The following is a 27,777-nucleotide window of genomic DNA, read 5'->3' on the forward strand; positions in this document are numbered from 1 at the left end:
GGGATGATAACAAATTTTATACCTAAAACTTTATAGCTGATCTTTCTTAATTGGAAAACTAACTATCTTTTTATTATTTTCTGAAAACTTAATTTTGGTTTCTAATTTATTCCAATGACTGATGATTGTTTTTGTCTGATTAACCAGAATTAGTCTGCAAGCAACACTGATCTCCTCTGGGAAAATTGTCCAAGTCCAAATTATAAGTTACGGTAATTCTTAAAATAAAAGATAATTAAATTTCTTTTAGAAGTTTATTCTCAAAACTTGTTAAGACAATTTCCTTTTCTTAAACTTGGACATTTTGTCAGGCTGTTTTGATCCCTTTCGCTTCATCAATACAGATTTCTTTTTAAATTCTTCTTCTTCTGTCAATTTGTTTCTCACCTCTTCTAGGGCTGTTTTGAATTCTTCTTCATAAGGAAATAGTTCATTTTGCTCAATATGAACTTGACGAACATTAGTCTTTTTAACAGTTGCCATCAGAGTCTCGAAACTGGACAATTGATTTTCCAATAGAATAGTAACAGCAGTACCAGGTTTTCCTGCACGAGCAGTTCTCCCAACACGATGAATATAGTTTTTAGGAAATAATGGAGGGTCGTATGAAATCACTGCTTCTACTCCTAAGTCCATACCTCGGGCCATTGCGTCTGTAGAAACAAGAATTTGAATTTTTCCGGATTTAAATTCTTCAATCATTTTGACTCGATCTTGTTTTGAAAGATCAGCAGAAAATTCACCAGCTTTCAAACGTCCAAGACTATTTAAGAGAACTGATAATCTATGTGTTGATACACGAGAAGAATGAAAACACAATACAGACTTCCATCCGTTTGTTAGTACTAAATGCTGAACTACTAAAGGTTTAAGGGTAGAATCACTCAAACAATAATATTCTGCTAATTCTTCAGGTGTGGTATACCTTCCTATGAATTTATCATCAGGCTCATCATCGACTTGTGTGGTGGCCACTGATGTATACAACTCAGGTTGGAATAGTTTCAAAGCTTTCAATTTCTCAGGATTTGATGTTAATGTGGCAGAAAACAGCAGTTTTTGCAGTGGTGGGTATATACGTTGCATAGCTTTAACAGTTAAAGCTTGAATCTTAGTGCGACTTTTTTTGTAAACTGCAGATTCAACATGAGTTAACCAATCCGAATGAGTCTCTTCTAGTATTCTATCTGCTTCATCAATAATTAAATATCTCAGATCCGTCAAGTCAAATCCAACTGTCTTTTCAATATGGTCTACCAACCTGCCTGGAGTTGCAACAACTACATCAACCAAACAATATGTTTGGCCCAGCTTATTCTCCCTTACAAGACTTTCACGTTCTGCCATGAAAGATGTATGTCCTGAAATTAATGCTACTTTGACATTACTGCCATCAACATACTGGGAAAATACTTTATATACCTGTACAGCAAGGTCGTGTACAGGGAGTATAACCAAAGCACGAACCCGTTTGACATTGTAACGAGATAAATTCTGCACCATTGGTAAAACAAATGCTAACGTTTTTCCACTACCTGTAGGAGCAGACACACACAAATCGTTTGGAATAAACGGGGAATCATAGTCAAGTAGTCTTGGTATAACATGTTGTTGAACAGGAAAGAAATAATTGATCCCATTTTTCTTCAAATTATTTACAATGATTTTATTCAAACCAGGTATGGATTCAACAGGTAGATCCTTGTTCAGCAAGTTTGAGGGTATGACAGAAGGCCTAGTAAGCCAATATGGCAAAACTCTCTTCACTGGTTTCTGCTTCTTTGTTGAAACTTCCCCCAAAATTGTAAATGCTGGCTCTAAATCTTGGACTTGAAGTTCACAATCTTCCTCCATGACTGCCTCATTAGCAGGCACTTCCTCCTCATTTTCAACTTCTGCAGTCTTAGAAATTTTTTCTAATCCTTCTTCGTCAAGTTCAGCTACGAGTGTTTTTTCACCTTTAGGTTCGCCATCTTTTTTTGATGACATATGCTCCATCGGTTCATTTTCATCAATAACAGGTACTTTGAGTGCTGCTTTCTTTTTAAGTTGGTTGATGATGTCTTTTTTGTCTTCTTTAGCCTCATTGCTTTCCACACTGGGACGAAAACGGTTGACAGTAAATAGACCCATTGAACTAAAACGAAAAGGAAATGTAAACAAACCTTTAACTATGGAATGGTTAACATATTGAAAAAGAAATAATGTTTACATAGTTTTATGTAAAAACCATCCAGCCCACAAAAGATGTTCAAGTACTATAGCTTAATTTAAAGTTTTATTACAGTTTTAATAAAGTCCGCCGCAATATTTATGCATGTCTAAATAGGATTTAACAATCACAACCCAACATCAGGATCAATTGCCTAAGGTTTTCTATCTTTTAATTAACCTAATGCAAATTACCACCCATGCCTGTCCAAAAGGGGAAGAGGAACTCAAGAAAGATCCGTTGGAAGGAGACATTTTGGGAGGCTTTGAAAAATTCTATCAAAAATTTACTTTTCTCAATTTTTTATCCCGTGCCTTAGCAAATCCTCTGATACTCCACCTACTAGGGATAGAGACTATGGGACTAATAAAAAGGATGAGGCACCTCTTGCCCGGGAGCAGTTTAAAATTACATTGATACAATTCTACTAAGCAAAAAAGGATCACAATAACTCTAGCCTTTAAATGTGTCGAGCAGAAAAGGGAAGATCTTCAATGTATTCCATAAATTTTATTAACTATTATACCAATTATGTTGGGACAGGATTATGTTAAAGATTTAGTTTCCAATTCCCTCCAAGAAAGCGGAAACTTGGTAGCCGTCGTCAAACTCATCAATGAATCCTCTATTTTGGCACATTAAAATACATAATCGTGAATTTGTATGAAAGTCACCTGGGTCTTTGGTATATTTTTCAATGCATAACAAATAGAAAAGGCACAAAAATCAATTAAATTTTTTCAAGTGAAGTTCTTAGACTCCTGCATAACAGGTATTAACATACCTGTTTGTAAATACAGGTATGTATAATCAACTTTCCACTAAACAACTCTTCTTTTCGACACACCAGGGTCCCATTACTCCCCAAAAAAGTCCGACAAATCTCAAAACCCTATTATGCATGAAATTGCTGCTAAGTAAAGTTAATTATCTACATTATAAGCTTGTTCACAATTAGTTTTTCAGCTTATATATTGGCTTTACCCTCGAAATAAGAGGATATCTCCTTAGTCGTATTAACCATAAAAATACCAGCAAGACATACAATACCAAAAGGTCAGTAGCCAATCAAAAACAGTCGCTGATTTTTTTTTTTTTTTTTTTTTTTTTTTTTTTTTTTTTGCGGGAATAGTGTAGATACTGGGGTTACTGAGTTTTTTAGGCGGTGAACTGGGTTTTCAATTTTTATTCCTTTTAAAACCATTCATTTCAAATGTATTTCAAATTGGTAGTTAAATTTAACTTTAAGAGCCGTTAACTGGTAATAACTGAAACAATCCACAACGTTTTCAGCAAAGCAACAATGAAACTAATTTCCGCGAATAAAATTGTTCTCAGTATAAATGTAAATATCACCATAAATTTAGTTTTGAAACTGAAACAAGGCACAAACTCTCACCAATGTGCTTTTCTTTTTAAATACATTCCTTGCAAACGTATATAAAAAGGATAGCAAAAAACTTTCAGAAGGACTTATTAGTAATATTTGAAGCAATACTTTTAAGCAAACAAATAAACGATTTTGGAGCAATATTTTTGGCGAGTTGGTAAAACCATGACCCAAAGCACTGTTGTTATAATGGCTCGTTATTTAAATTCAATAAATGAAAAGAATAAAACTAAAACGACCGTAAGATGAATAAAAGAAGATGAAAATTAATTGATGCGACAACCTCCGAAATCTCAAACTTCCAAAATCTTGTTCTAAGTCTGTAATTGCAGCAAGTTTACACTGTTTGACTCTCTGAAGGTACTAGAATTTGGTAGCCACTATTTGTTGGTAGTAGCTCATTCACTAACAACTGCCTGAGAAAAAGGATAGTCTAATATCAAAGGGCAGTTGGTTATCGATCTTAAGTGTAAAAGAACAAATTAAAAACAGAAAACAAAAAATGTCAAGTTTATGCACCAATCGATCATAAATAACTGCAGCAAAAAGATCTCAAAACTCAAGATTTATGTGCTATATTTTTTAATACTTTACATTTAATGTGTTTTTCCAAATTTCCCCCAACTCGAAATAAATTAATACACACATGCTCTTCAGCTCTTTCTGGTACTAAAGCACTATTGGGCTGTGTTTCCGGTATAGAATGATGAGCCAAATGGCTGAAAACCTAGGCCAATTGTAAAAAGTTTTTCAAGGGTAATTCAATATTCTGAAGGAACATCATTGGAGAACTGGAAATCCTTTTATGCTATTGAGCTCTGCTTCGTCCTCAAACTATACCAGTAAACGGTCTGGGTGATATTCAATTTATTTCGAGGAGAAGGCCTAAATCCTTTAGAAATTCAATATCTTGATCACAATCTCAGAAATGACGGATTATCTCAGACCAATATCCTGTGGAAATTAACAAATAGCACAATTAGTAAAACTCGGCAGTTTTTCGTAGTTTTTTTTTTTTTTTTTTACAAAAACAAAGGGTTCTTATCGAGGGGCTTTTGTCGAATACCATTAAACCATCAAAAGCTATTCAACACTTCAGAACAGCCTTTATAGGTGATTAATTAGTTGTATAAATGCTTCTTATGGTAAAACAATTCAAGAAACAATTTTATCAAGGTTTCAAGGTATGAAAGAAATGGGCATTATGTGAATTATTGATTCAATAAAACCAGTCAGTAAAAACAACCAGGAATTTGGCAAAATTTACTGCCCCCACTCCCCAAACATTTTGGCGTGCTACACCCCACATAGTGCTGACATGTCACTAACATAATGCCTATTGCTGCGATGATTTTTGAACCTTCCTTTGTCCCCCAGTCAGATGAAAATGCTCTTTGCCTATAACGACATTACCACAGCAAGCAGGTGTTCTTTTGGTCTCTTTGTAGAATACCTTCTATTTCCTAAGGAAAACTGCCTTCCTTCTTCTGTTTTTTTCTTCTTAAAAAAAACACACACACAAAACTTATATAATCACAAAACTAAACCTTTGTTTGTGCTTTCAAGAAGAAAGCAGTCAATTTTTTAATTTTGTGTTTTTTTTCTCACTTTGTGATTTTTTCTCAGGATTTTGTGTTTTATTTTTGAGCTGGAGGCAACCCTGAAATCAGTGTTGTATATAATGCTTAACCAGAATTCCAAATTTATAATTTGTGAAAGAGTTTAAGTATGATTTATTATCTAAACCTTCATCATAGGCAGCGCAATAGCGCTGCCTAATAAAGAACGATATGGGCACAAAGTATTAATTTTTTTTTTTTTTTTTGGTTTCTTTTAGACCAGGGCACTTTGTATCGAAGGCGTTGTCGCAAAAACTTCGAAAAGGCTCATTTAATTGGAAATTGGAAGGGCTTGTGCCCTTCTTAATAGCCGAAAGCGATTGGAAGGCAACTAACACCCATTCCACGCCCACCATTTCCCCAAACACATCCAATCAAAATTTTGAGATAGCCATTTTGTTCAACATAGTTTAAAGATCTGCAAATTATGTCTTAAATCATCCTCCCTGGGGGGAGGAATGACACCCTGCCCCCAGAGCCCTCAGTGCAAGGGTTGTAAGTTATGCCCTGGGGGTATATAAGGTTTATATAGAAAGGGTGATCGTAGAAACTTCAAAAAGGGCTCATTTAATTGGAAATTGAAAGGACAAGTGCCATTTTTAGTAGTCAAAAGTGATTAGAGGGCAACCAACCCCCTCTGACGCCCACCATTTCCCCAAACACATCCAATTAAAATTTTGAGATAGGTATTTTGTTCAACGTAGTTGTAAAATCCGGAAACTAGATCTTTGAGGATGACAACATCTCCGCCCCCCCCCCAAACCCCTCAGGGCAAAGTTTGTTAGGTATGCCCTTGGATCATATAAGGTTTTTATAGGAAGTATTGTCGTAGAAACTTCAAAAAGGGCCCAATCGATTGGAAATTGAAAGGGCTAGTGCCCTTTTTAATGGTCGAAAATGATTGGAGGGTAACTAATCCCCTGTCACGCCCACCATTTCCCCAATCACATCCAATCAAAATTTTGAGGTAGCCATTTTGTTCCACGTAGTTGAAAGGTCCGGAAATTATGTCTGAGGATGACAAACCCCGCACAGCCCCCAGGGCAAAGGCTGTAAGTTATGCCCTGGGGGTATATAAGGTTTTTATTGAAAGTGTTGTCGTGGAAACTTTAAAAAGGACTCATTCAATCGGGAATAGAGAGGGCTAGTGCCCTTATTAATAGTCAAAAGCAATCGGAGGGCGAATGTCCCCCCGCCCATTATTTTCCCAAACACTTCCGGTCAACATTTTGATATAGCGATTTTGTTGAGCGTAGTTGAAGGATCCGGAAATTACATCTTTGAGTACGACAACCCCCCCCCCCCAAAGCCCTCAGGGCTAATGTTGTAAGTTATGTCTTGGGGGCATATAAGGTTTTATAGAAAGCGTTGTCGTTAAAACTTCAAAAAGGGCTCATTCGATTGAAAATTGAGAGGAATACTGCCATATTTAATAGTCGAAAGTAGTCGGAGGGAGAATCACCCTCCCCCCCCCGCCCATCCTTTCCCCAAACATTTCCGATCAAAATTTTGATACGACCATTTTTTTCGACGTAGTTGAAAGGTCTGGAAATTATGTCCTTTATGATGACTTCCCCCCCCCCATAGCCCTCAGGATAAGAGTCCAAGTTATGTCCTTGGGGCATATATGGTTCTTATGGAATTTGTTATATCAGCAACTTCAAAAAAGGGCTCATTCGACTGAAGACTCAGATCACTAATCCTTTTCTAACTATTCAATAGTGGTCAATGGGTAAGTGCCACGCCACGCTTTTCATTTCCCCAAACACTTCCAATCAAAATTTTGATATAGGCATTATTTTCAACGTATTGGAAAGGTCTGGAAATTATGTTTTGAGGATACAAAACCCCCTCAGGGCAAGGGTTGTAAGTTATGCCCTGGGGGCATATAAGGTTTTTATAGAGAGTGGTCATATAAACTTCGAAGGGGGCTCATTGGATTGGTAATCAGACCCTCTAGTGCTCTTTTTAAGAGTCAAAGTGATCGAAGGGCAGCTACCCCTCTCCCCCCCCCCGCACATACACGTCCTATTGTCCCAAAATGCATATAGTAGAAATTTTGAGATAGCCATTCTATTCAAAATAGTCTAAATATCATATAACAAGGATTTAGGGTTGAAAAAAACCCAGAGATTAGGGGCAAGGGTTTGAAGTTTTGCCCAGGGGGTATTTAAGATCTTATGGAAGGGATGGTTGTTTAACTTTAGAAGAGGCTTATTTGGTTGAAAATTGGCATTTCTAGTTCCTTTTTAAGCGCCAAAAGTGATGGAAGGCATTTAGCCCCCCACTTTCCTACAACCTCTCCTTTCACCAAGCGCAATTCATTGACATTGTGAGATAGCGATTTTTTCAAAATAGTCCAAAGAACATATAATAAAGTCTCTAGAGATGACACAACCTCCCGACGCCCTGGGGATAGGGTTGTAACTAATTTTATGAGGGCCTATAAGGTTTTTATTGAATAGGCGGTCGCATAAACATCAGATGGGGCTTATTTGATTTTAAATTGGAAGTTATAGTGCCCTATTTAAGAGTAAAAGTGATTTTTGATCAAACAGCCCCCCCCCCCCCATACGCTCAGCATTTACCTTAACACCTCCAATCAAAACTTGGAGAAAACAATTTTATTCATCGTAGATGAAGGTTTCAAAAATTATGTCTGTGAGGAATACACCCCTCCCCCTACAGCTCTCAGGGAAAGCGTTGTAAGTTATGCTCTTGGGGCATATATTGGAGGTTGTAAGGATTTAGAATTTTTTATGAGGAATACAGAATCAAAAAATTAGAATTGATTACAGAATTGGAGATTTTGAAGGAAAAAGACAAAGGGGAAATATCATTAGACTAGTAACAAGGTTTAAAAATGTTTGCTGGGAGTATAAACGCCTTTTAAAACACAAGAAGAGAATGGCCATTCAAAAAGGTAAGGAGAAGCTGATCCAGTTTTATGAAAAGAGTGATATGCAGTCTTCCTGGAGAAGGATGAAACAAGAGGCCTTCCTAGCCCAGCCAAAAGTACCTGACCCGAAAACATGGCCGACATACTACAACGACGCGGTCCAGGAAGACTATTCGTTTGATTGCTGGTTCAGCGACGAATTATCGAATACAGAGAAGGAGATCAGCCTCCCATTGAAAGAACACGATTATGCTCTGATAAAACCCGCATCGAAAGAAGAAATGGAAGAATGCATAAGCGCCATGGTAGGTGGATCAGTACCTGGTAGCGATGGGATCCCAACGAAGATCTCGAAACAATTCCGACTTCTATTTATGTGCATCTTCTTGGCTATTTTCAACTCAGTTCTGGCTTCTGGAGAATGACCCTCGTCTTGGAAAACATCCTTGATTTTGCCACTATTTCAAAAACGAAACCCAGCGGATCACAGTAATTATCGACCGATATCTTTAGTACCTAGTCTTAGCAAAATATTAGAAAGAATACTAGATTCTAGATTAGCTCATTGGTTAGAAGAATACAGGATTTTGAAGGAGGAGCAGGCAGGGTTTCGAGATAGATATAATGCTATTGATAGGTTTTAGTCCTACAGGCGCTTGAAGAGAAATATGCAAATGGGAAGAATAGGTTGTACGTTGCATTTTTAGATCTAGAAAAGGCCTTCGACAGTATTGATAGGATTCTCCTGTGCTTAGAACTGGTAAAGGTAGGCCTACCAATACTTTTTCTTAGAATATTAGCTGATATGTATAGAAAGACATTTGGTATAGTGAAAGTTTTAGGGAAGAGATTATCGTCGCCGTTTGAAAAAGAGTAAAAGAGTAAAGAGTAAAAGGGTAGCCTAGGTTTTTCACGTTGTATATATATGATATTGTTGACCATTTTAAAAAGGTATGAGCCTCTACGGTGTCACTAGGGAACCGGACATTATCTCTGTTGCTTTTTGCTGATGATGCAGTGTTGATAGGCAAAGTCAGCAGAGGAGCTCCAGATCTTATTGAGTATATTCTAAGAATATTTAGATAGAAAGAAACTAGTGTTGAATATAAAAAACACCGAGATTGTGGTTTTTTGAGGAATTCATGTGAAAAAGGGGGATCAAAAATCGAATTTTATTATAAAGGTGAAAAAGTAAAAGTGCGAAAATTTTAAATATTTGGGAGTAACACTTTCAGCAAAAATAGGATGGAAAGATCATGTAAAAGAGATGATTAAGAGAGGGAAAGCAGTTTCAACTGCCATTTTGCGTAATTCAAGGCTTTCAAGAATAAAAGATCTAAAAACGCATAAATATGTTTTTAATTCTAAGTTTTAACTACTATCCATTACGGAGCTGAAGCCTGAGGGCCGCACAATTGGAATCAATTCAGCTACAACACTTTAAAAGATTAATTAGTCTTCATATGTTACGGGAAGATGTTTACCCAAGAATCAAAATTTTCAAAAATTCTACTTTAAAAGCTTATTAAATATTTCTAAAGCGCTAAGACATAGAGCGCTACAAACATCAGAATCGACTTTAAAGGACAAATTATGTTATGGAAAGATGTTTTTGAAATCCCCCTCCACCCCAAACTCAAAATTTCCAAAAATTCTACTTTAAAACTTTTTAAATATTTCTAAAGCACTAATAGATAGAGTGCTAAAAACATCAGAATCAACTTTAGAGGACAAATTATGTAATGTGACGATGTTTTTGAAACCCTCCTTCAACCCAAACTCAAAATTTTCTAAAATTCTACTTTAGAAGCCTTTTAAATATTTCTAAAGCACTAATAGATAGAGGGCTAAAAACATCAGAATCGACTTTAGAGAAAAAGTTTTCTCTTCCAGGTCAATCACTTCCCCGAACACTTCCAATCAAAATTTCGAGATAGTTATTTTGTTTTACGTAGTTTAAAAGTCCAGATGTTATGTCTTCGAGGATAAATACTTTCTAAGACCACATTGGCTTTACATGACAAATGAAGCTAAGAGAGGAAAGGAAATAATAAATGATAAATAAAACCAAAAAAGGTGAGAAAACGAGAATTTTGTCAGCCAGTGGTAACTTATACAATTGGCTGACAAAATATTGGCTGACAAAATCCTCGTTTTCTCACCCTTTTCTGGTTTTATTTATCATTTATTATTTCCTTTCCTCTCTTAGCCTCATACGTCTTTGAGGATGAGACCCCCCCCCCACAGTCCTCAGGCCACGAGCTGTAAACTATACCACAAGGCTGTTTGCGGTTTTTATGAACACAGCGGTAGTATAAACTTTGGAGGGGGCTCATTACATTGGAAATCGGAAGTTTAAGTGCCATTTTTAAGAGTAAAAACTTATGAGAGGGCAGCTATACCCCCCCACCCATGTCATATTTTCCCCAAATGCATCCGATAGAAATTTTGAGAATGCCATGTGTTCAATAATAGTCACGAACATAATTAGAATAAATAGCAGAGTCAAACTCAAAATGAGCAACAATTAACATTAGTAGGGCTGATAACCCACATACCTTCTCAAGACCAGAACATATTTTGCGCTTTAATGAAAACAAAATATGTTTAAATGTTTTCACTTCTTTTAACTTAAATAAATGCAAAAAAAAATTAAGACTTTAAGGAATAAATATCAGTATAGGTGTATTAAACAGTCATTTCTGTCCATTTATGGCTTAATGGAACTCTTTACTTTTCTTTGAAAAACAAATTTTACTTTTCTTTGAAAAACAAAACATATTTTGCGGAAAACGTTTTTTTAATTATCGTAATACAAATCTAAGGCAGCGTCATTCAGCCAGAGGGAGATGAAGCCCCCCCAGGCTCCAGCGCCCAGATGTATATATATATATATTTTATATATATATATATATATATATATATATATATATATATATATATATATATATATATATATATATATATATATATATATATATATATATATATATATATATATATATATATATATATATATATATATATATATATATATATATATATATATATATATATATATATATATATATATATATATATATATATATATATATATATATATATATATATATATATATATATATATATATATATATATATATATATATATATATATATATATAAAATTTGGAGGGGGCTCATGGGATTGGAAATCGGAAGTTTAAGTGCCATTTTTAATAGTCAAACTTATTAGAGGACAGCTATATCCCCCCCGCCCATATCATATTTTCCCAAATGCATCCGATTTAAATTTTGAGATAGCCATGAGTTCAGAAATAGTCACGGACATAATTAGAATAAATAGCAATATTTTGCGAAAAGGTTATTTTAATTAATACAAATCTAAGGCAGCATCATTCAGCTAGAGGGAGATGGAGCCCCTTTGGGCTCCAGCGTCCAGATATATATATATATATATATATATATATATATATATATATATATATATATATATATATATATATATATATATATATATATATATATATATAGTGTGTGTGTGTGTGTGCCACCCCTTTTTTGTGGGGGGGGGGGGCAGCCTTCGTGGGTGCCTCCCCTTAAGGGCAAGTAGTGGAGGCTTATTGAATACAGAAGGGAGTAACGTCAGACCTATAGTTTCTAACCTAGACCTGCGCAATAGCCTTATGACGATAACATAACGGGATTCCGAAACTATATCTAGAAAATCGATAACCTAACGGGGCTTAGAACATGTCACGATAGAAATTCTATTTTTAAGATGGTTTCCTCTAGATTCAATTGTATAAGTGCGTTATACATCTGTGTTAATGTAACAGTTCAGTTTTAGTTACTGAACAATAACCACTTGATAATATGGAGAATCTCGACAATGTTGTTAACCAATTATACACTGGAAGTTTATTTTATAAATAATCAATTAAGATATTTCGGTACTGGTGCATTATATGGAGACTTCTAAAAAAGTCAAGTTTGGTTAATGCTAATGAAATAAAATAAAAAAGGATGAATATACAATAGTTTAGAAACAAATTTTTTGACAACAAAGATTAATTTTAGAAAAAAGAGTAATTATTGAATCCTGTCAAATGCGCGCATCCGGCCTGCTAGATCTTATGAATTTGCACATAAGTATAGCAATGGTTTCACAAAAAAAGGCTTTTTCCGGTCAAATTAACAACAATATATTTTCTACAGTAAATCTTATGAATTGCAAGAGGGAAAGGGCAGATGTTGCTTATGACAAATATTTTCATGTGGTAATTGCTTTCCATTTTAAATACTCAGTGTTTATTCCTTTTTTTTTGGGGGGGGGGGAGGGGGAGATTTACATCCTTGCCATGAGAAGCTATTTTGAAGCACGGGTCCATTTAAATGATCTAAATTGATACCCCTTTTGACCCTAGGGGAATAGTGATAGTTTTTTAAGCTTTAAATACAGCTAATTTTGCTTTAAATGCTCTACATCTCTAGGCATGTCTTTAATTTTTTTCTAAATGGTAAAAATTGAGCATTTATTTCTATCATAAAGCTACTTATTGACGGGTTTATTTCTTGCATGGCGTGTATTTAAAATTTGTTTTCTAAACAAAATGGGAGTGTGTCGTCAAGCTTATATATCCAATTTTAAGCCTATATGCCGAGAGTGTGTTATCAAGCTTTTATATCTACATATGGCTTTTTTTCTATAGGCTTTTCTGAAGGAAACATGGTACTTATTCATTTTATAGCACACACACAAAATAAGTCACGTTTGGTTAATGCTAATTTCATAAAATACGAAGAAAATATAAGTTTAGAAACAAATTTGGGCTATAAATTTGCACATTAGGAGTGGGAGGGTAAAGCATAGCATATATTAAATTCGTTATTTTGCTTATAGGTTCTTGATGATGACGTTTAGAAAGCATTTCCATTAAGCGAGACGATGCAAAACTACTTATAAAATGTTCCGAAAAAATTGAAAAATATGTATGTGAATAATTGGGATCATGAGGCTCAAAGCACATACATTGAATTAAAAATGTGGATTTAATTCTAGATACTTTTTTTTATATAGTATTGATCTTGATCAGAGTAAAACTGATTTATACATTTTTCGACTCTAATAAAAAAAATAGGATCAATCAGACACACTGAAAATAAGAATTCTATTTTCTTTGTAGGTTAGAACGGATAACATATTGTCACTACCTCCTCTTCCTCCTCCACTAGTATCAGGTCAAGGATTATGTGACCTCGTTGAGGGGACATCTTTAATTGAACCACCAAGAGATTTTCGTCATAATCAATTCACTGAAACATCAGCTGTTGACGTTAATGACCTTGAATGGCGTAGTAAATTCTTAAAAGATTGAATTGGTGGTAGTGAGAATTTTGAGAAGTTAGTTTTGCCCAACCAGATCAAGGTGTGTCAGAGGGCAAATTTAGCTGGATAGATCAGATAAGCCCTAACAGTTCTAGAATTTTAGATAATTTTTCGACAGATTTAAATGAGTACCCTCTCCCCACAGATTTAATGGGCATACCCCATTTCGGCCGACTGTAATTGAAGATGAAAATTAATTTGCTTGGTCTGATTCTCGTAGTCCGAACACACTCGAGGCTATGTTGAGCGAGCTGGGGGATTTCACTCCGCGCACCAACCCTAATGTTAAGGTTGAACAAAGTGGGGGACATGACACGGATATGCAAATCCTACCAACACTACCAGAATTTTATTTAACAAGCCCTGTCTTGAATACAATATAAGTTTATACAGCCATATTTGGGGATCCATTTAATATGCTAATGACAGGGAATATTATAACTGACCCAATAAATATTGTCCAAACATATGCAGAGAAGATTCGAGCATTTCTTGAATAACAAATTCGGGCTTGGGGAGGTCGAGACAGCACAAAAGCCTCAATAGCACTAAAAATATTCTATTTAAATGAAAATCAAGGTAAAATTTATTATCATTTTCTGCACACTGAAATGCTAGCCCTTCACACACATTTGGAAAATTATGAGTGTTTTTATGGAATGGGTAGACAGCGTTGTCGCTAAACTGGATAACTATAATGAGAAGGGTAGTGGATCTGTAGTTTTATTTATTGAAAATTTCAGTGTAAATATATGAAAATTTAAAAAAGATTTTATTTTAAGAGGGGGACATAGGGATAAAGGTAGTTTTAAAATATAATCCAGATCTAGAAGGTTGTAACGGAGTGCAACGAATCTGTTTCGAAACAGGGCAACAGTGTTTCATCTACGCATTTCTTATAGCGGTCTTCAAACCCCTGAGAGAGAATGCTACTAAGAGAAAGTTGGACAATTGGGCAGTACATGGGAAGGAGGGATCAGATTTCCTAAGAGTAGATTTCAGTTGTTAAACAGGTAAATTTCCTGTAACACTCAAAGGAATAGATATTTTTGAACGGCCTAACGAGCATTTAAAGATTGGTGCTAGAGTGCTACAATATAAAACGGAATTCGAGGAGGGGGCCCGTAGTAATAAAAAGGTGGTAATATTTCCAGTTTTTACATTGACGGACAAATACCAATGGAGCTCCACGATTCGGTAAAGGATTTTGTTTTCCCGTGTGTAAATAGACCTGTGACCAATGACTCTTTGATTCCATACAATTTGTCTTTGGTCGAGGATATGGGCATGCATTGGACCCCTTCCAAACAAAAACTAATTGCCGACCTGGAACCGAAACAGAATATAGTTGTTCATCATGTGCTATTGCGATGGATGGTAGCCAACGATTTCAGGGTCACAAAGATACACAGAGCCCTGCAATTGTATCAGAAACCCTATTTGAAAACGCTTATTCACACGTTTGTCAGTAAACATTCACTGACAAAAAGCAACAATGAAAAAAAAATTTATAAGCTTATTTTAAATTCAATCGTCGGGAAAATGTGTGAAAGCGTACGAAAGAGGACTCGTAACCAGCCCCCGGGAATGTGCTCGAATCATTGCCAACCCTTACTTCACAACATTCACTGTCATAGACTCCAATAAGGTTCTTCTACACAGAAAGAAAAGAAATGTCGTTCTGAATAAAAATATTTTAGGCAGCAGTTCGATACTAGAAATTTTCCCTTAATCGATTTCCCTTAATACATTCCATTAATACTTAAATGTATACATGACAGAGTTATTTTCATTTTTTTTCCGGCCCGGCCCCGGCCCGCCGCAGCGGGCCCCCCGCGCTTTACGGCCCGGCCTTCGACCACCGCAGCGGCCGCCTCTGGCGGGTGGGGATCACATTTTTAAATGTGTGTATTGTAAATAATTTTGATTTTTTTTATTTCTGTTAGCATATAATCAACTGTGCTGCAATGGGTGTGTGTGTGATATTACGTGTATGTATTTAAAATATTTAAAAATACTTGTTGTTGTTGTAAAAAAAAGTGCTAATAAAAGAAAATATGATTCTAAATTTTTGTTGTTCTGTTGCTGTTGTTCTTGTCTTTATTGAATATCGTACAGGGTACAGTGTAGTCTAGGTGAAATTATTATTATTATTTATTCATTAGACATGTATGGTTTACAGTTAGTTGTAGTCCAACTTTTGCACGGCATCAACAGCCAAATATGTATCAATTTAAAACACCATTTAGATCATTTCTCTGTGGTCTGTCAATGTCGGGCAAAACGACACTTTTAGCTAAAATAATTAAAAATTGTAATAAAATGTTTTTGAAAAAAACAAAAAAATCTACTATTGTTTTAGTGTTTGGCAAGTCATATGACCAAATAAAAGCTATTGCTACTTTTATATATATTATCTACAGAGTTGTTCGTGATTCAAGTTCTCTCATATCTCTTAATGAACAAATATATCCCGGTGCTCCGGGACCCAAATAGAACTCGTCCATTCACCAGTCGAACACTTTGAGGACAATCTAAGCAAATTCATTAATGATGAAAATATTGCCGATGATAAAAAGCTAGTTTTACTTCAAGATGCACTTCGTCGCGTGGACAAACATAAACTCTATCGTGAAGGACCCGTCAATGTAAGTATCATTGATCTCCCCCCAAAAAAGAAAACATCTCTTCAAAAAGATTCCGCTGGAACATCAGCAACAACACAATCAAAGGAGAAGGAATTGAATTCAATGGTGACAACTATTGGAAATCTACTGCCACACTCATATTGTGAACAGATTAGAATATTAACATATCTCATGTTGTAAAGTGATGGTCGTCAAGTTAAAGTCGATAGTACAGGGAAACGGATCAACTCATTGATACTACAACCATCACCACCCTCTAGTATGCAAAAGGGTAGTGGTCATTACACTACGTGTTTGCGTTCAAAATGGATGAAGTTTTGAAACATGATTATAAAAATATTGGTGAAGTGGGAAGTTAAGTTCCCCAACAACACTTCCTAAAGTCGTCGTCAGTGGCGGTGTCAACACTTTAAAAAGTGCGAAAGAGTATCTACAAAATAAGTCAAGCTAAATTCTATATCGAAGCTATAAGGTTCATTCCAATCATTTTCAAAAAACAAACGGCTTTTTCCCAATGCAAGTGAAACAAGCAGGCATCTTGACCCTATACTAGAGTCAAAGGCATTCAAATGCATCCTAAACATGCATCGTCCTGGAAACTAGTTTCGATAGTCACTGTGTATATGCTGTTCCATTGCGGTCAAAATGGGGTGCTGAAGCTATAGCGAGAAGCTCAAGCTATAGAGAGTATTCTTGAACAAGATAGCAATAGAAAAATTCAAAGTGATCGCGGTTGTGAATTTGTTAATCCACATGCGGAAAAGGTGCTATTGAAATATAATACAATGCTCTATCATAGTCATAGCCCGATAAAGGCTGCATTGACTGAACGATTCGAATTTTAATTTCAAGATACTATACACTGAATAATACTGCTACTTTTATCTATGATCCGGGTAAAATCATGCAAATATACAATCAACGACCCCATCGATCTCTGTCCAACGTTAGCCCTTAGGAAGTTCATCACAGTGAAAATACATTTGACACTTCTCTTAAACAATATTCGCCCAGTTCCAGTGAAAAAATTTTTAAGAAAAAATTCAATGTTGGCGATATTGTTCGAATTAATAGAAGAGCTAAAATTTTTGAAAAGGGGAATTATTTATGGTCCACTAAACTTTTTAAAGTGTGAAAAACCCTATACACTAAACCCTATCATATATCGTCTGCGAGACACCAAAGATGAAGAGGTTCTCTGCGGCTTTTATGATTATGAATTACAAAAAGGTAGAAATAATAGTGAAATCTATCAAATTGAAAATATACTAAAGAATCGTACTCGCAAGAGCAAAAGACAGTTGCTTGTTCGTTGGTTAGGATACAACTCTGATTTTGTTTCTTGGGTTGCAGTTGAAGACATTAACAATGCCCATGATTTCTATGTGACACTCATGACCAACGTATCTGATCCACTCTACAATTATTTGAATAGAACAAGTGATTTTTGGAAAAAAATCTCTCCCACCATCAAAATCGATGGCGAGTATGAAGTGGAACTTGTCGACTGTATTCTCAAATATACATATGATATCCTGAGAAAATATCACATATATGATACAAAAAATAGACCCTATGGTTGGCATCTCGCTAGCGATCAACATGATGATTGGCCACTCGTTAGCGATCGACATAAAATTGAAAACATCAATTCATTTGAATATCCATTTGTCAACTTACCATAGGAGGAACTCAGTTGTATGAATGATTTGCGTCGTACTATCAATGGAAGAATTTCCAGTTGTAAAAAAGGAGCATTTCAATTCAACGTTACAAAGAAGAAAAACAAGATATACATTAGTACACCCATTGTTAATGAAATGATTATTTTCAATGACAAACTGAAAGACGGTCTTGGTTTTAAACACAATATAATCAATGGTAAAAAGTTTGGAAACACTTATGTTATTTTTGCTGACTACCAGCCTGCCTTCTCCTCGGACACTTGTATATTTCTCTATGCTTCAGGTGTTAAAACATCCAGAGCTGGCAATAGCAATGTTCCCCTCCTGAGAGTTCTTGAACGAAAAACAAGCCAAGATCATATTCATCATTACAATATAAACCATCTTCATCATATCCCTGTAAACACTTCCTATTTGGAACTCTGTCAGTTAACACTAACAACTGAATTAGATGATCCTCTAGCAATATCAAAAGGTTTGGCCGTGATTACATGTCATTTTCGACCCATCACTGGCGTTCAAATAACAAGATATTTAATAGAAAAATGGTATTCGTTTGTCCTGATATTGACTGTTATGTTGCTACTCTTGGTCCAAGGAAAATGGACAATAGAATGGACTATTTAAAAGGTCGTTCAATAATATCGGGCTATGGTATTAGCAGTTGGATTGCTAAGCTGTTTCGCTCTGCACTGCCCTTGGCTAAAAAATATATTGTACCAGCTGTGACAGATTTTGCATCCTCTACACTATACGATTTTGACTCTGGCCAGGATTTTAAAAAAAGTGTTTCGGAAAATCTTAGGTCCTGTGCACGAGCCCTTGGCGAGTAATTGAAAAAGGTTTATAACGGTTGAGAAACAGTGCGGCACTCATCAGTTTCTACTCAGGTCAGAAACAAAAGACATCAATCCTGTTAAAGAAAACAAGAAAAAATACTACAATAAAAAGGAGCCCAAGGAAGAGAATTGTTAGATCAAAAGAGGATTTCTTTTCCTAGACTGAACAATGGCATATCTACCGCATAAGAATTCCGTCCTTCAATCACTTCATCTTAAAATCTATTCAATGTAGAAAATGTTGATGTGAGTGTAAAACATGGTTACTGTGCACAATTCTATCCACAACAACCACTCTTCGTTGATATCCACCTTCAAATTTATTCCAATGAAGACTAATTTATGGACATGTCTTTGACACTTATAGATTTACATGCGATAGTCATAAAATCTGACAATAAAGTACCATCTATTGCTGATGGAATGATTTGTAAAAAAAGTATATTGCATAATTTTGTTCGAAAATTAAGTGTCTATAAAAATGTAGCATTGTCGAGCCCTAGTGGCAATATGTCAGATTGTATAAGATGTGTACAGTTCATATTATTAATACAAGTTTCATTTAAAGAATTAAGAGGTACCTCGAGCCATTGTGAGTATAATACAAATACCGGTAGTAATGGTGAATTTGAAAATGGTACAACAAGCTATTTACATTCGGTTGAGAAAACAAACCCTGAGATACTTAGTATACTGGAATGACTCCCACCAACTGACGCAGTGGACACAAAATTTATGCCTGCTCCGACCAACATCATTTCACGAAAGGAACTTCCTGCCAATCCTGATGTAACTCTCTCTCTTGGCAATACTTCATGTACAAAAGCAGCAGGTTATGAGTTCAGTTGTTTTGGCAGTGGAAAAACTGAGAGCTAGTGGAAATAATATCAAACTACTTGTTCCTCATACAATCGCCAATCAACGTCATATTGCCACAGGCTCACGCACCTTCACCGACTCATTCCTTAGCAATGGTGAAATTCCATCAAAATTAGCATTGGCATCTGTAAAAAGTGCTAGTGCAATAGGATCGTGGACAGGTTGACTACATAAATTTGACATGTTTGGGCTTTCATCTCTTGTATATAAAGTAAATGGAATCCCACTACAATCTATCTTTTGATAAATCCTATAGGATACTGTATGAGTTGACCAAGAAATCCCTAGATCAAGATTCACAACTATTTGAAAATAGTATAACCGAAGAAATGTTCGATAAAACACATGGTATCATTGTTCTGGACTTGTCTGGCATTCAAGATATGAGTAAAGTACAAACGGAGAGTGTGCGTTTAGAGTGCACATTTGTCAACCCAATACCCGAGAGTATTGCAATAATCTCGTTAAATCAATTTGAAAACTATTGGGAAATCACTCACGAAGGTAGTGTTCTACTAGACCTTGCACCATGAACACAAGTCAAATAATCAGCGTATTTAATATGGATCTCTACACGTCCAAATACAGATCCTATTGTATACTATCGGACTTCCTTGTAGAAAAAACAAAGTGCAGACAATACCATTATCATTGTTAATAGCAGTCCATCGAGTGTAAAGACAGGTCACTGGCTGTGGATCTTTCAAATAACGAAAACTATTTAATTTTTTGATCCTCTTGGGCTACCTTATACATTCTACACTCCACAGAACTATATTGAAAGCAGTGGGAAAAGTATTAGTCAAAACCGGAAGAGAGTGCAGGATCTATCGACTTAAAGCTGTGGCTTTCATGCGCTACTATATTTCGTTTTCAGATGTCGTGGTTATACTTACAGGCAGTTTCTCAACACTTACGTAGACAATACACGTCTGAAGGATTAAATGGTGGAAAATATGCTCTCGGACCTGTATAATATTGATTTTAGTGCCTTACGAGTAAAGTGTTTTAAAAATGTATGTAAATTTGTTTATTAATATCAAAATTTATATACAAAACAATTTATTCTTCTTCTATTTCACAGCAGGCGGGCTTTTCAGTTGATACTATTTAGCCCTTTTCCTTTTGCTTCACTCTGTGGGCTACAGAGATACTGGCTTGGTTGTCTCTTATTTATTAGATATTCTCAGATATCTTTCATTCTCCACTATTCATTCTCCATTTATTTATTCTCCACTTTATTCTTCTTCTTCTTCTGGTGCGTATAGGCAAGTGTTGAGAACAACTAATGCTGGTAGATCATTTGAATTCACTGTATATTGATCTTGATTGGCTGCAAAGTAAGGGTCGCATTTTCTACAGTACAATGTAACTTCACTCTTATTTTATCTCTTTGTATAATCAGTGATACTATTTTCGTTAATATGGTAAAGTTCAAGGGTTTCAATTCGCTTATTTGATGTAATGTCACATATAGTGTTTGCAAATGGCGAATCACATTCTGTAACAGCTAAATGAAAATCAGTAGGTTTATAGTCATAGTAGCCAATTTCTTCACAACGATGACGTAGAAACAAAATTGTCTTGTTACCCCAACAGTTGAATCGTTCCTGATTCTTCTTCCCAAAATAATTTAAAACCACGACGATACCAGTCTCATGGAAATAAACTAAGATCTTGTTTAGGGCTCTTTCCAGTCACACAAGGACAAGTATTCTCCCACTGATCAGATTTGTCATAGTGACAATTGGAGCATAGAAGTCCTCTAGGGTGAGAGCCACAAATATCTTCAAGACAAGAATTACAGTCTTTAATTTGTATTGCATTTCCTCTATGTAATTTACATGGATTGCATAATTTACACTTTTCATCATATTCATCAATAATTGTAAAATTCTCACATGATGAACAACTGCCAAGGGTATACATAAATAGTGGGAATGTATAGAACATTTTTTCCCATGTTAACTCTCTCAGAGCTAAAATGAAAGTGATCTACGTTTGATAAGTTCAGAGAGAGAGAGAGAGAGAGAGAGAGAGAGAGAGAGAGAGAGAGAGAGAGAGAGAGAGAGAGAGAGAGAGAGAGAGTGAGAGAGAGAGGGGGGGAGAGAGAGAGGAGGAACTATGTGACGTTACAAAACCTGTTTTGAAGAGAGAATCTTCTCTCTCTCTCTTTGGTAGAATCTAAGGCAGTGTATTCAAAAGAAAATCCACGACATTATTTTGCTTTGTTTCAATCAATATATCAATAAATTGAGTAAATGCATTTAAGTCACGTTGTAAAAGTTGCATACAATGGTCCAATGATGGAGAATCATTTCTCATTATATTGTCAAGTGTTCTTTTAGAAAATATTTTCCTTTAAGAGATAACTCCACAAAATCATCATCTAGAATCAAACGTTTTTCCATAATCACAAGATTCAATATAATTCTCTCTTTCTCAAATTCATTCATTTTTTCAATCCTAACACTCTCACTGCTGACTTTAAACTAACCAGGATTTGTTCAACTTCAAGAATATTTGCTAACCAACTTAAAAAAAATCTAACAAAAAGAAAGAAAACATTTTCGATGTCGAAACAATTTTATTGTGTGTGTGTGTATTATTACAACAATAATATATATTACACATATAATTACTGATATAACTTATTCTCCTACATGTGTTTCACTATTGTATTTAAAGAAGTTTGAAGTCTATGTATATGCACTACATCAACTTTCACACCAAAGCATAATTATTCCTCCAATTTAAATTTACTCAATGATATCATGTATCTTGCATACACATCATCCCATTCAAGACATAGTTGAGATCATCTTCTAATTTCTACTGCTATGTTTGATACTCCTGTCTTTGTATCATTGCTGCTATCAGCTCCACTATCAACTTCTAATAGTGTAAACATACCACTCATTATTGCAAATATATATCTTGGCAAATAAAATCAAGTATAAACAAACAGTTTTCTCTCTCTGAATTCTATTCTCCTACTAATATGAAGTGTACTGAAAATTCTTCCTTATATTAGTTGTGGTTGCTATGAGTGGTTGTTAAAGCATCTTGGTTATTTTTAGTCCTCCATATTTGGACTCCCGTTATCATCATAAGGCTATTGCGCAGGTCTAGGTTAGAAACTATAGGTCTGACGACACTCCCTTCTGTATTCAATAGGCCTCCAATACTAGGGCACCCATAATGTCATGGAAAGATGTTTTTGGAGTCCCCTTACACCCCAAACTAAAAAATTTCTAAAATTGTACATTAGATACTTTTATAATATTTCTAAAGCATCAATGGATAGAGCGCTAAAACATCGGAATCGATTTTTGAGGACAAATTGTCTCATGGAAAGATGTTTTTGAAATCCCCCTTTGCCCCAAACTCAAAATTTTCAAAAATTATACTTTAGAAGCCTTTTAAATATTTCTAAAGCACTTATAGAGCGCTACAAACATCAGAATCGACTTTAGAGGACAAATTATGTTATGGGAAGATGTTTTTGAAACCCCCTTCATCCCAAACTCAAAATTTTGTAAAATTCTACTTTAGAAGCTTTTGAAATATATATAAAGCTTTTGTAATACTTATAAAGCACTAGGGCCTAATAGATAGAGTGCTACAAACATCAGAATCGATTTTAGAGGACAAATTATGTTATGGGAAGATGTTTTTGAAATCCCCCTTCACCCCTAACTCAAAAATTTCTAAAATTTTTACTTTTTATATATATCTAAAGCACTAGGACATAGAGTGCTAAAAACATTAGAATCAACTTTAGAGGACAAATTATGTCATGGGAAGAGAGCAAAAATTAATTTAAGATTCAAAGTTTTCTGAGAGAAGTAAAGAGCAAAGTTGTAACTTAAAATGAACAAAAATTATCACATTCGTACCAAGCATATTTTATTTAGCCTTATCAGCCGTCTCATCTAGTATATGGATTTTGCAAACAAACAAAATCTATTCATCTGCTTTTTACCAGGGGAAGGTTCCATACTAAGTTGACCCATCTTTCAAATATATTCATGACCCAATTCACTGATATCTTTGTTCAACTATTCCCGCCATTTAACAATGGAACAATTATGAAAGCTGCAAATGATATTACAAGTTATAGCTTCAGTCTGTAAATGACATTTATTGAAATATGTCTTGCAATTTTTGTGAAATGAATTTCTGTGATGGTATTATTCAATTTTCTACTGTCGAGGCAGTCTTAGAGTTGTATTATAACCATGGCATGTTATTGAGAAGCAGGAGTTGTGATAACTGTGGCCAGATATATGTAAAATCTAGAAATTTGTTCTGTTGCCAGAAGACTAGGCTTATATGTATCCAAGGTGGGGGCAAGTATTCTCAGGTAAAGTGGAATTTTTCAAAATGGATCTATGACAAAACATGGATGACTCGTTCACACCTTTCTCTGCTAGAGAATTTCCCTTTTTTGATGATCTGGCTTCAAATACCATCTCCAAGGGAGGATTTCATGATCAACAATGTTACTTGTTGTAAAAAAAAACTTATGTTACTTGTGTTTGTGGATTGGAGCCAGTTCTGCAGAGAGGTTGGTATGTACATATGTCATTCAAACTCTGCTCCTTTGGGAGGAGAAGGAGTCATTGTTGAGATAGATGAAGCCAAATTTGGGAAGCATAAGTATAATTGTGGTCAGATTGTTGATGGTGTTTGGGTATTTGCTGGAATAGAGCAAAGTATGTAAGTCATTCATGGTTTCTGTACTGAATAGAAGTAGTTCCACATTGTTGGGAATTATTCCAAACCAAATCCTACCAGGGACAACAATTATCAGTGACTGTTGGAGGGCCTACAATTGCCTGGCCAGCCAGGGCTATCAGCATTTACGCATCAACCACAGCATAAATTTGTTGACCCTGCAACAGGTGCTCACACACAAAACATTGAGAGACACTGGCGTGAAGTTTGAGACAATATACCCAAACATGGCAGAAGAGAAGAACATATGGAAGGATATCTTGCAGAGCACTATTTCAAAAAAAGATATTCAGTCTCCTTGAGAATGCACCATTTCATGAAACATATATCAGAGCTTTATAGCCCCAACTCATTAGTTTTTTAAGGGTATTATTTACTAATTAATTTTAAAACATTATAACAGAAAATTTGGCAATTTATGGTATCTAACCCTATTTGTTCTTAAAGCAATTCAAATGTTTTATCCAAATAGTTTAGTGTAGCAATCTTCATTCTTGAAGCTATGAGACATTATTGAAGTGTAAATAGGGAGGGGGAGAGAGGGGGTGGAAGTACATATTCAACTATAGAATAATCAGTACTTGTGCATTATAAATAACCACCACTTTTGAGGAGCTTTAGGCTCTTTTTCAAAATCATCATAAAATTCATTTTTGCAATAAACTTTTACTTTTAAGACAAACTTAAATAATAGGTACCATTCCTAAATCAGTGTCAGATGGCAATTTCTTTTTCAGTAGGCAATTTGTTTCAAAACACATTTTTCTCTTACTTTTAGTTACTTGGTGCTGTGGTTCACTCTTTACTAGGTTGCAGCTGCTGCTCCAACCATGATAAAAAGTATTTAAAGTACAATTTTAAAAATTTTTGAGGAGGGAAGAGGGATTTCAAAAACATCTTCCCATGACATAACTTGTCTTTTACAGTCAATTCTGATGTTTGTAGGGCTCTATCTATTAGTGGTTTAGAAATAATTGAAAACGCTTCTAAAGTAGAATTTTAGAAAATTTTGTGTTTGGGGGGAAGGGGAGTTTCAAAAACTTCTTCCCATGACATAACTTGTCTTCTAGAGTTGATTCTGATGTTTGTAGTGCTCTATGTCTTAGCACTTTATAAATATTTAAAGTTTTTAAAGTAGAATTTTAGAAAATTTTGAATTTGGGGTGAAGGGTGATTTCAATAACATATTTCCATGACATAATTTGTCCTCTAAAGTTGATTCTGATGTTTTTAGTGCTCTATGTATTAGTGCTTTAGAAATATTTAAAAAGCTTCTAAAGCAGAATTTTTTAGTTTGGGGTGAAGGGGGATTTCAAAAACATCTTCCCATGACATAATTTGTCCTCTATAGTCGATTCTGATGTTTGTAGTGCTCTATCTATTAGTGCTTTAGAAATATTTAAAAATCTTATAAAGTAGAATTTTAGAAAATTTTGAGTTTGGGGTGATGGGGATTTCAAAAACATCTTCCCATAACATAATTTGCCGTTTAAAGTTGATTCTAATGTTTTTAGCGCTCTATCTCTTAGTACCTTAGAAATATTGAAAAAAGTTTCTAAAGTACAATTTTAGAAATTTTTGAGTTTTGGGTGAAGGGTGATTTCAAAAACATCTTCCCATGATATCATGGTTGCCTATAAGGGAGGCAGGGGGGCTCCAGCCACCCTGGCTGAATGATGCTGCCTTATATTTGTATTAATTTAAAAAACTTTTTCCACAAAATACATTTTTCAAAGAAAATTAAAGAGCTCCATTAAGCCAAAAATGGACAGGAATAAAGTCAAATAATCTTCTAAGCATAAAACTACAACAAATCATTATCAATAAATAAATGAAACTCAAAAAAAAGAAATTAGAATAAATAGTTGAGTCAAAGTCAAAACGAGCAAAAATTAACATTACTAGGGCTGACAAACCCCATGCCTTCTCAAGAGCAGAACATAACTTAGGCTTTACTGAAAAAAAAACAAATGACCATGGATTGTCAGTTTAATATACCTACAATGATGTTTATTCCTAAAAGTCTTAATTTTTTTGTATTTATTTAAGTAAAAAAAAGTGAAAACCTTTAAACATATTTTGTTTTCAGTAAAGCCAAAAATATGTTCTGGTCTTGAGAAGGCATGGGGGTTATCAGCTCTACTAATGTTAATTTTTGCTTGTTTTTAGTTTGACTTGGCTGTTTATTCTAATAATGTTTGTGACTATCTTCAAACACATGGCTATCTCAAAATTTCTATTGGATGCATTTGGGGGGAAAATGACATGAGCAGGGGGGGGGGGGTATAGCTGCCCTCTCATAAGTTTGACTCTTGAAAATGGCACTTAAACTTCTGATATCCAATTCAATGAGCCCTCTCCAAAGTTTATACAACTACTGTTTCCATAAAAACCGTATAAGCCATTAGGGCATAGCTTACAACCCTTGCCCTGAGGACTGTGGGGGGCAGGGGTCTCATCCTCAAAGATATAATATCTGGACTTTTAAACTATGCCAAACAAAATAACTATCTTGAAATTTCAAAACATTGTCCCATGACATAATTTGTCCACTAAAGTCCTCAGAAATATCTTCTAGGTTGTAGCTACTGCTCAAATCATGACCAAAAGTATTTAAACTACAATTTTAGAAATTTTTAAGTCTGGGGACAAGGGGATTTCAAAAACATCTTCCCCTTTCCATGCCATAATTTGTCCTCCAAAAATGATTGGGATGTTTGCACCAGTCTATCTCTTGTCAAATCCTTTCACTAATTAAGAAAGCTTAAATGGCATATCAACACTGCTGCTGTCCACCTGCAAGCTACCCTTAAGGGGTTAGGATAAGCAAAGTTTTGGGACATCACAAACCTGGTTCCTTTATACCATAACCAGCATCAGCTATGGAAAGAAAATTAAATGGTCATTAAATGAAAATAGGATTGTGGAATGTATTTTAATGAACAAGGCTAAAAGCTGAAATTGTGTAGGGTAAGCAGTGATTTATAATTATTATAGTAATATAAGATGTAATGTGAGCCAAAACAACTAGTAATGTGCAATAATTTGCAGTATATAGAGGGGGGAGGGAGGAATGGAGATAGGTACTTCAGAACACCTTCCAAGGACATACTTTAACCTGTAGACCCATCCCTGAAAGTTTCTTTTTCCTAACCTAACCCCTTTCCAAGATAGCCAAAAGAAGCTAAATTAGAATTTTACCCTTCATTTATCATGGGAAGTCATTGCACTCAGTGAGTCTAGGGGGGGGGGGGTGTTATTGTCCATGATCAAAATTTTGGTTGAAATACATTCCTGAAGTATCATTTGATTAACTAGGAAGCATTCCATACAAAAGCAACTAAACTGCAATAATACCCATCGCGTTGACATGAAAGGTTTGAAGTGAATTGCGTTACTGACGGAACTTACTTGACAGTAACCGTTTTTTAATGAATATTGATGAACATGTCTAATATTTGAATTTTACGCGCAAAA

At 35.1% G+C, this 27,777-nt stretch overlaps 1 protein-coding gene across 1 annotated transcript; it reads right to left on the minus strand.

Moving 5' to 3' along the window:
- Positions 1 to 225: 225 nt before the first annotated feature.
- Positions 226 to 27,772, minus strand: Dbp73D (putative ATP-dependent RNA helicase Dbp73D). The gene is made up of 2 exons (XM_089104705.1): positions 27,712 to 27,772; positions 226 to 2,137 (listed from the first exon to the last, which is right to left on the minus strand). Exon 2 carries the CDS (start codon positions 2,131 to 2,133, stop codon positions 271 to 273), a length of 1,863 nt encoding a protein of 620 aa, XP_088960831.1. The 5' UTR covers positions 2,134 to 2,137; positions 27,712 to 27,772; the 3' UTR covers positions 226 to 270.
- Positions 27,773 to 27,777: the final 5 nt, after the last annotated feature.

This window comes from Artemia sp. Qi Xiang Cuo, chromosome 18 (assembly GCF_049724085.1).
Source record: "Artemia sp. Qi Xiang Cuo chromosome 18, ASM4972408v1, whole genome shotgun sequence".
In the NCBI taxonomy this organism is placed as follows: Eukaryota; Metazoa; Arthropoda; class Branchiopoda; order Anostraca; family Artemiidae; genus Artemia; species Artemia sp. Qi Xiang Cuo.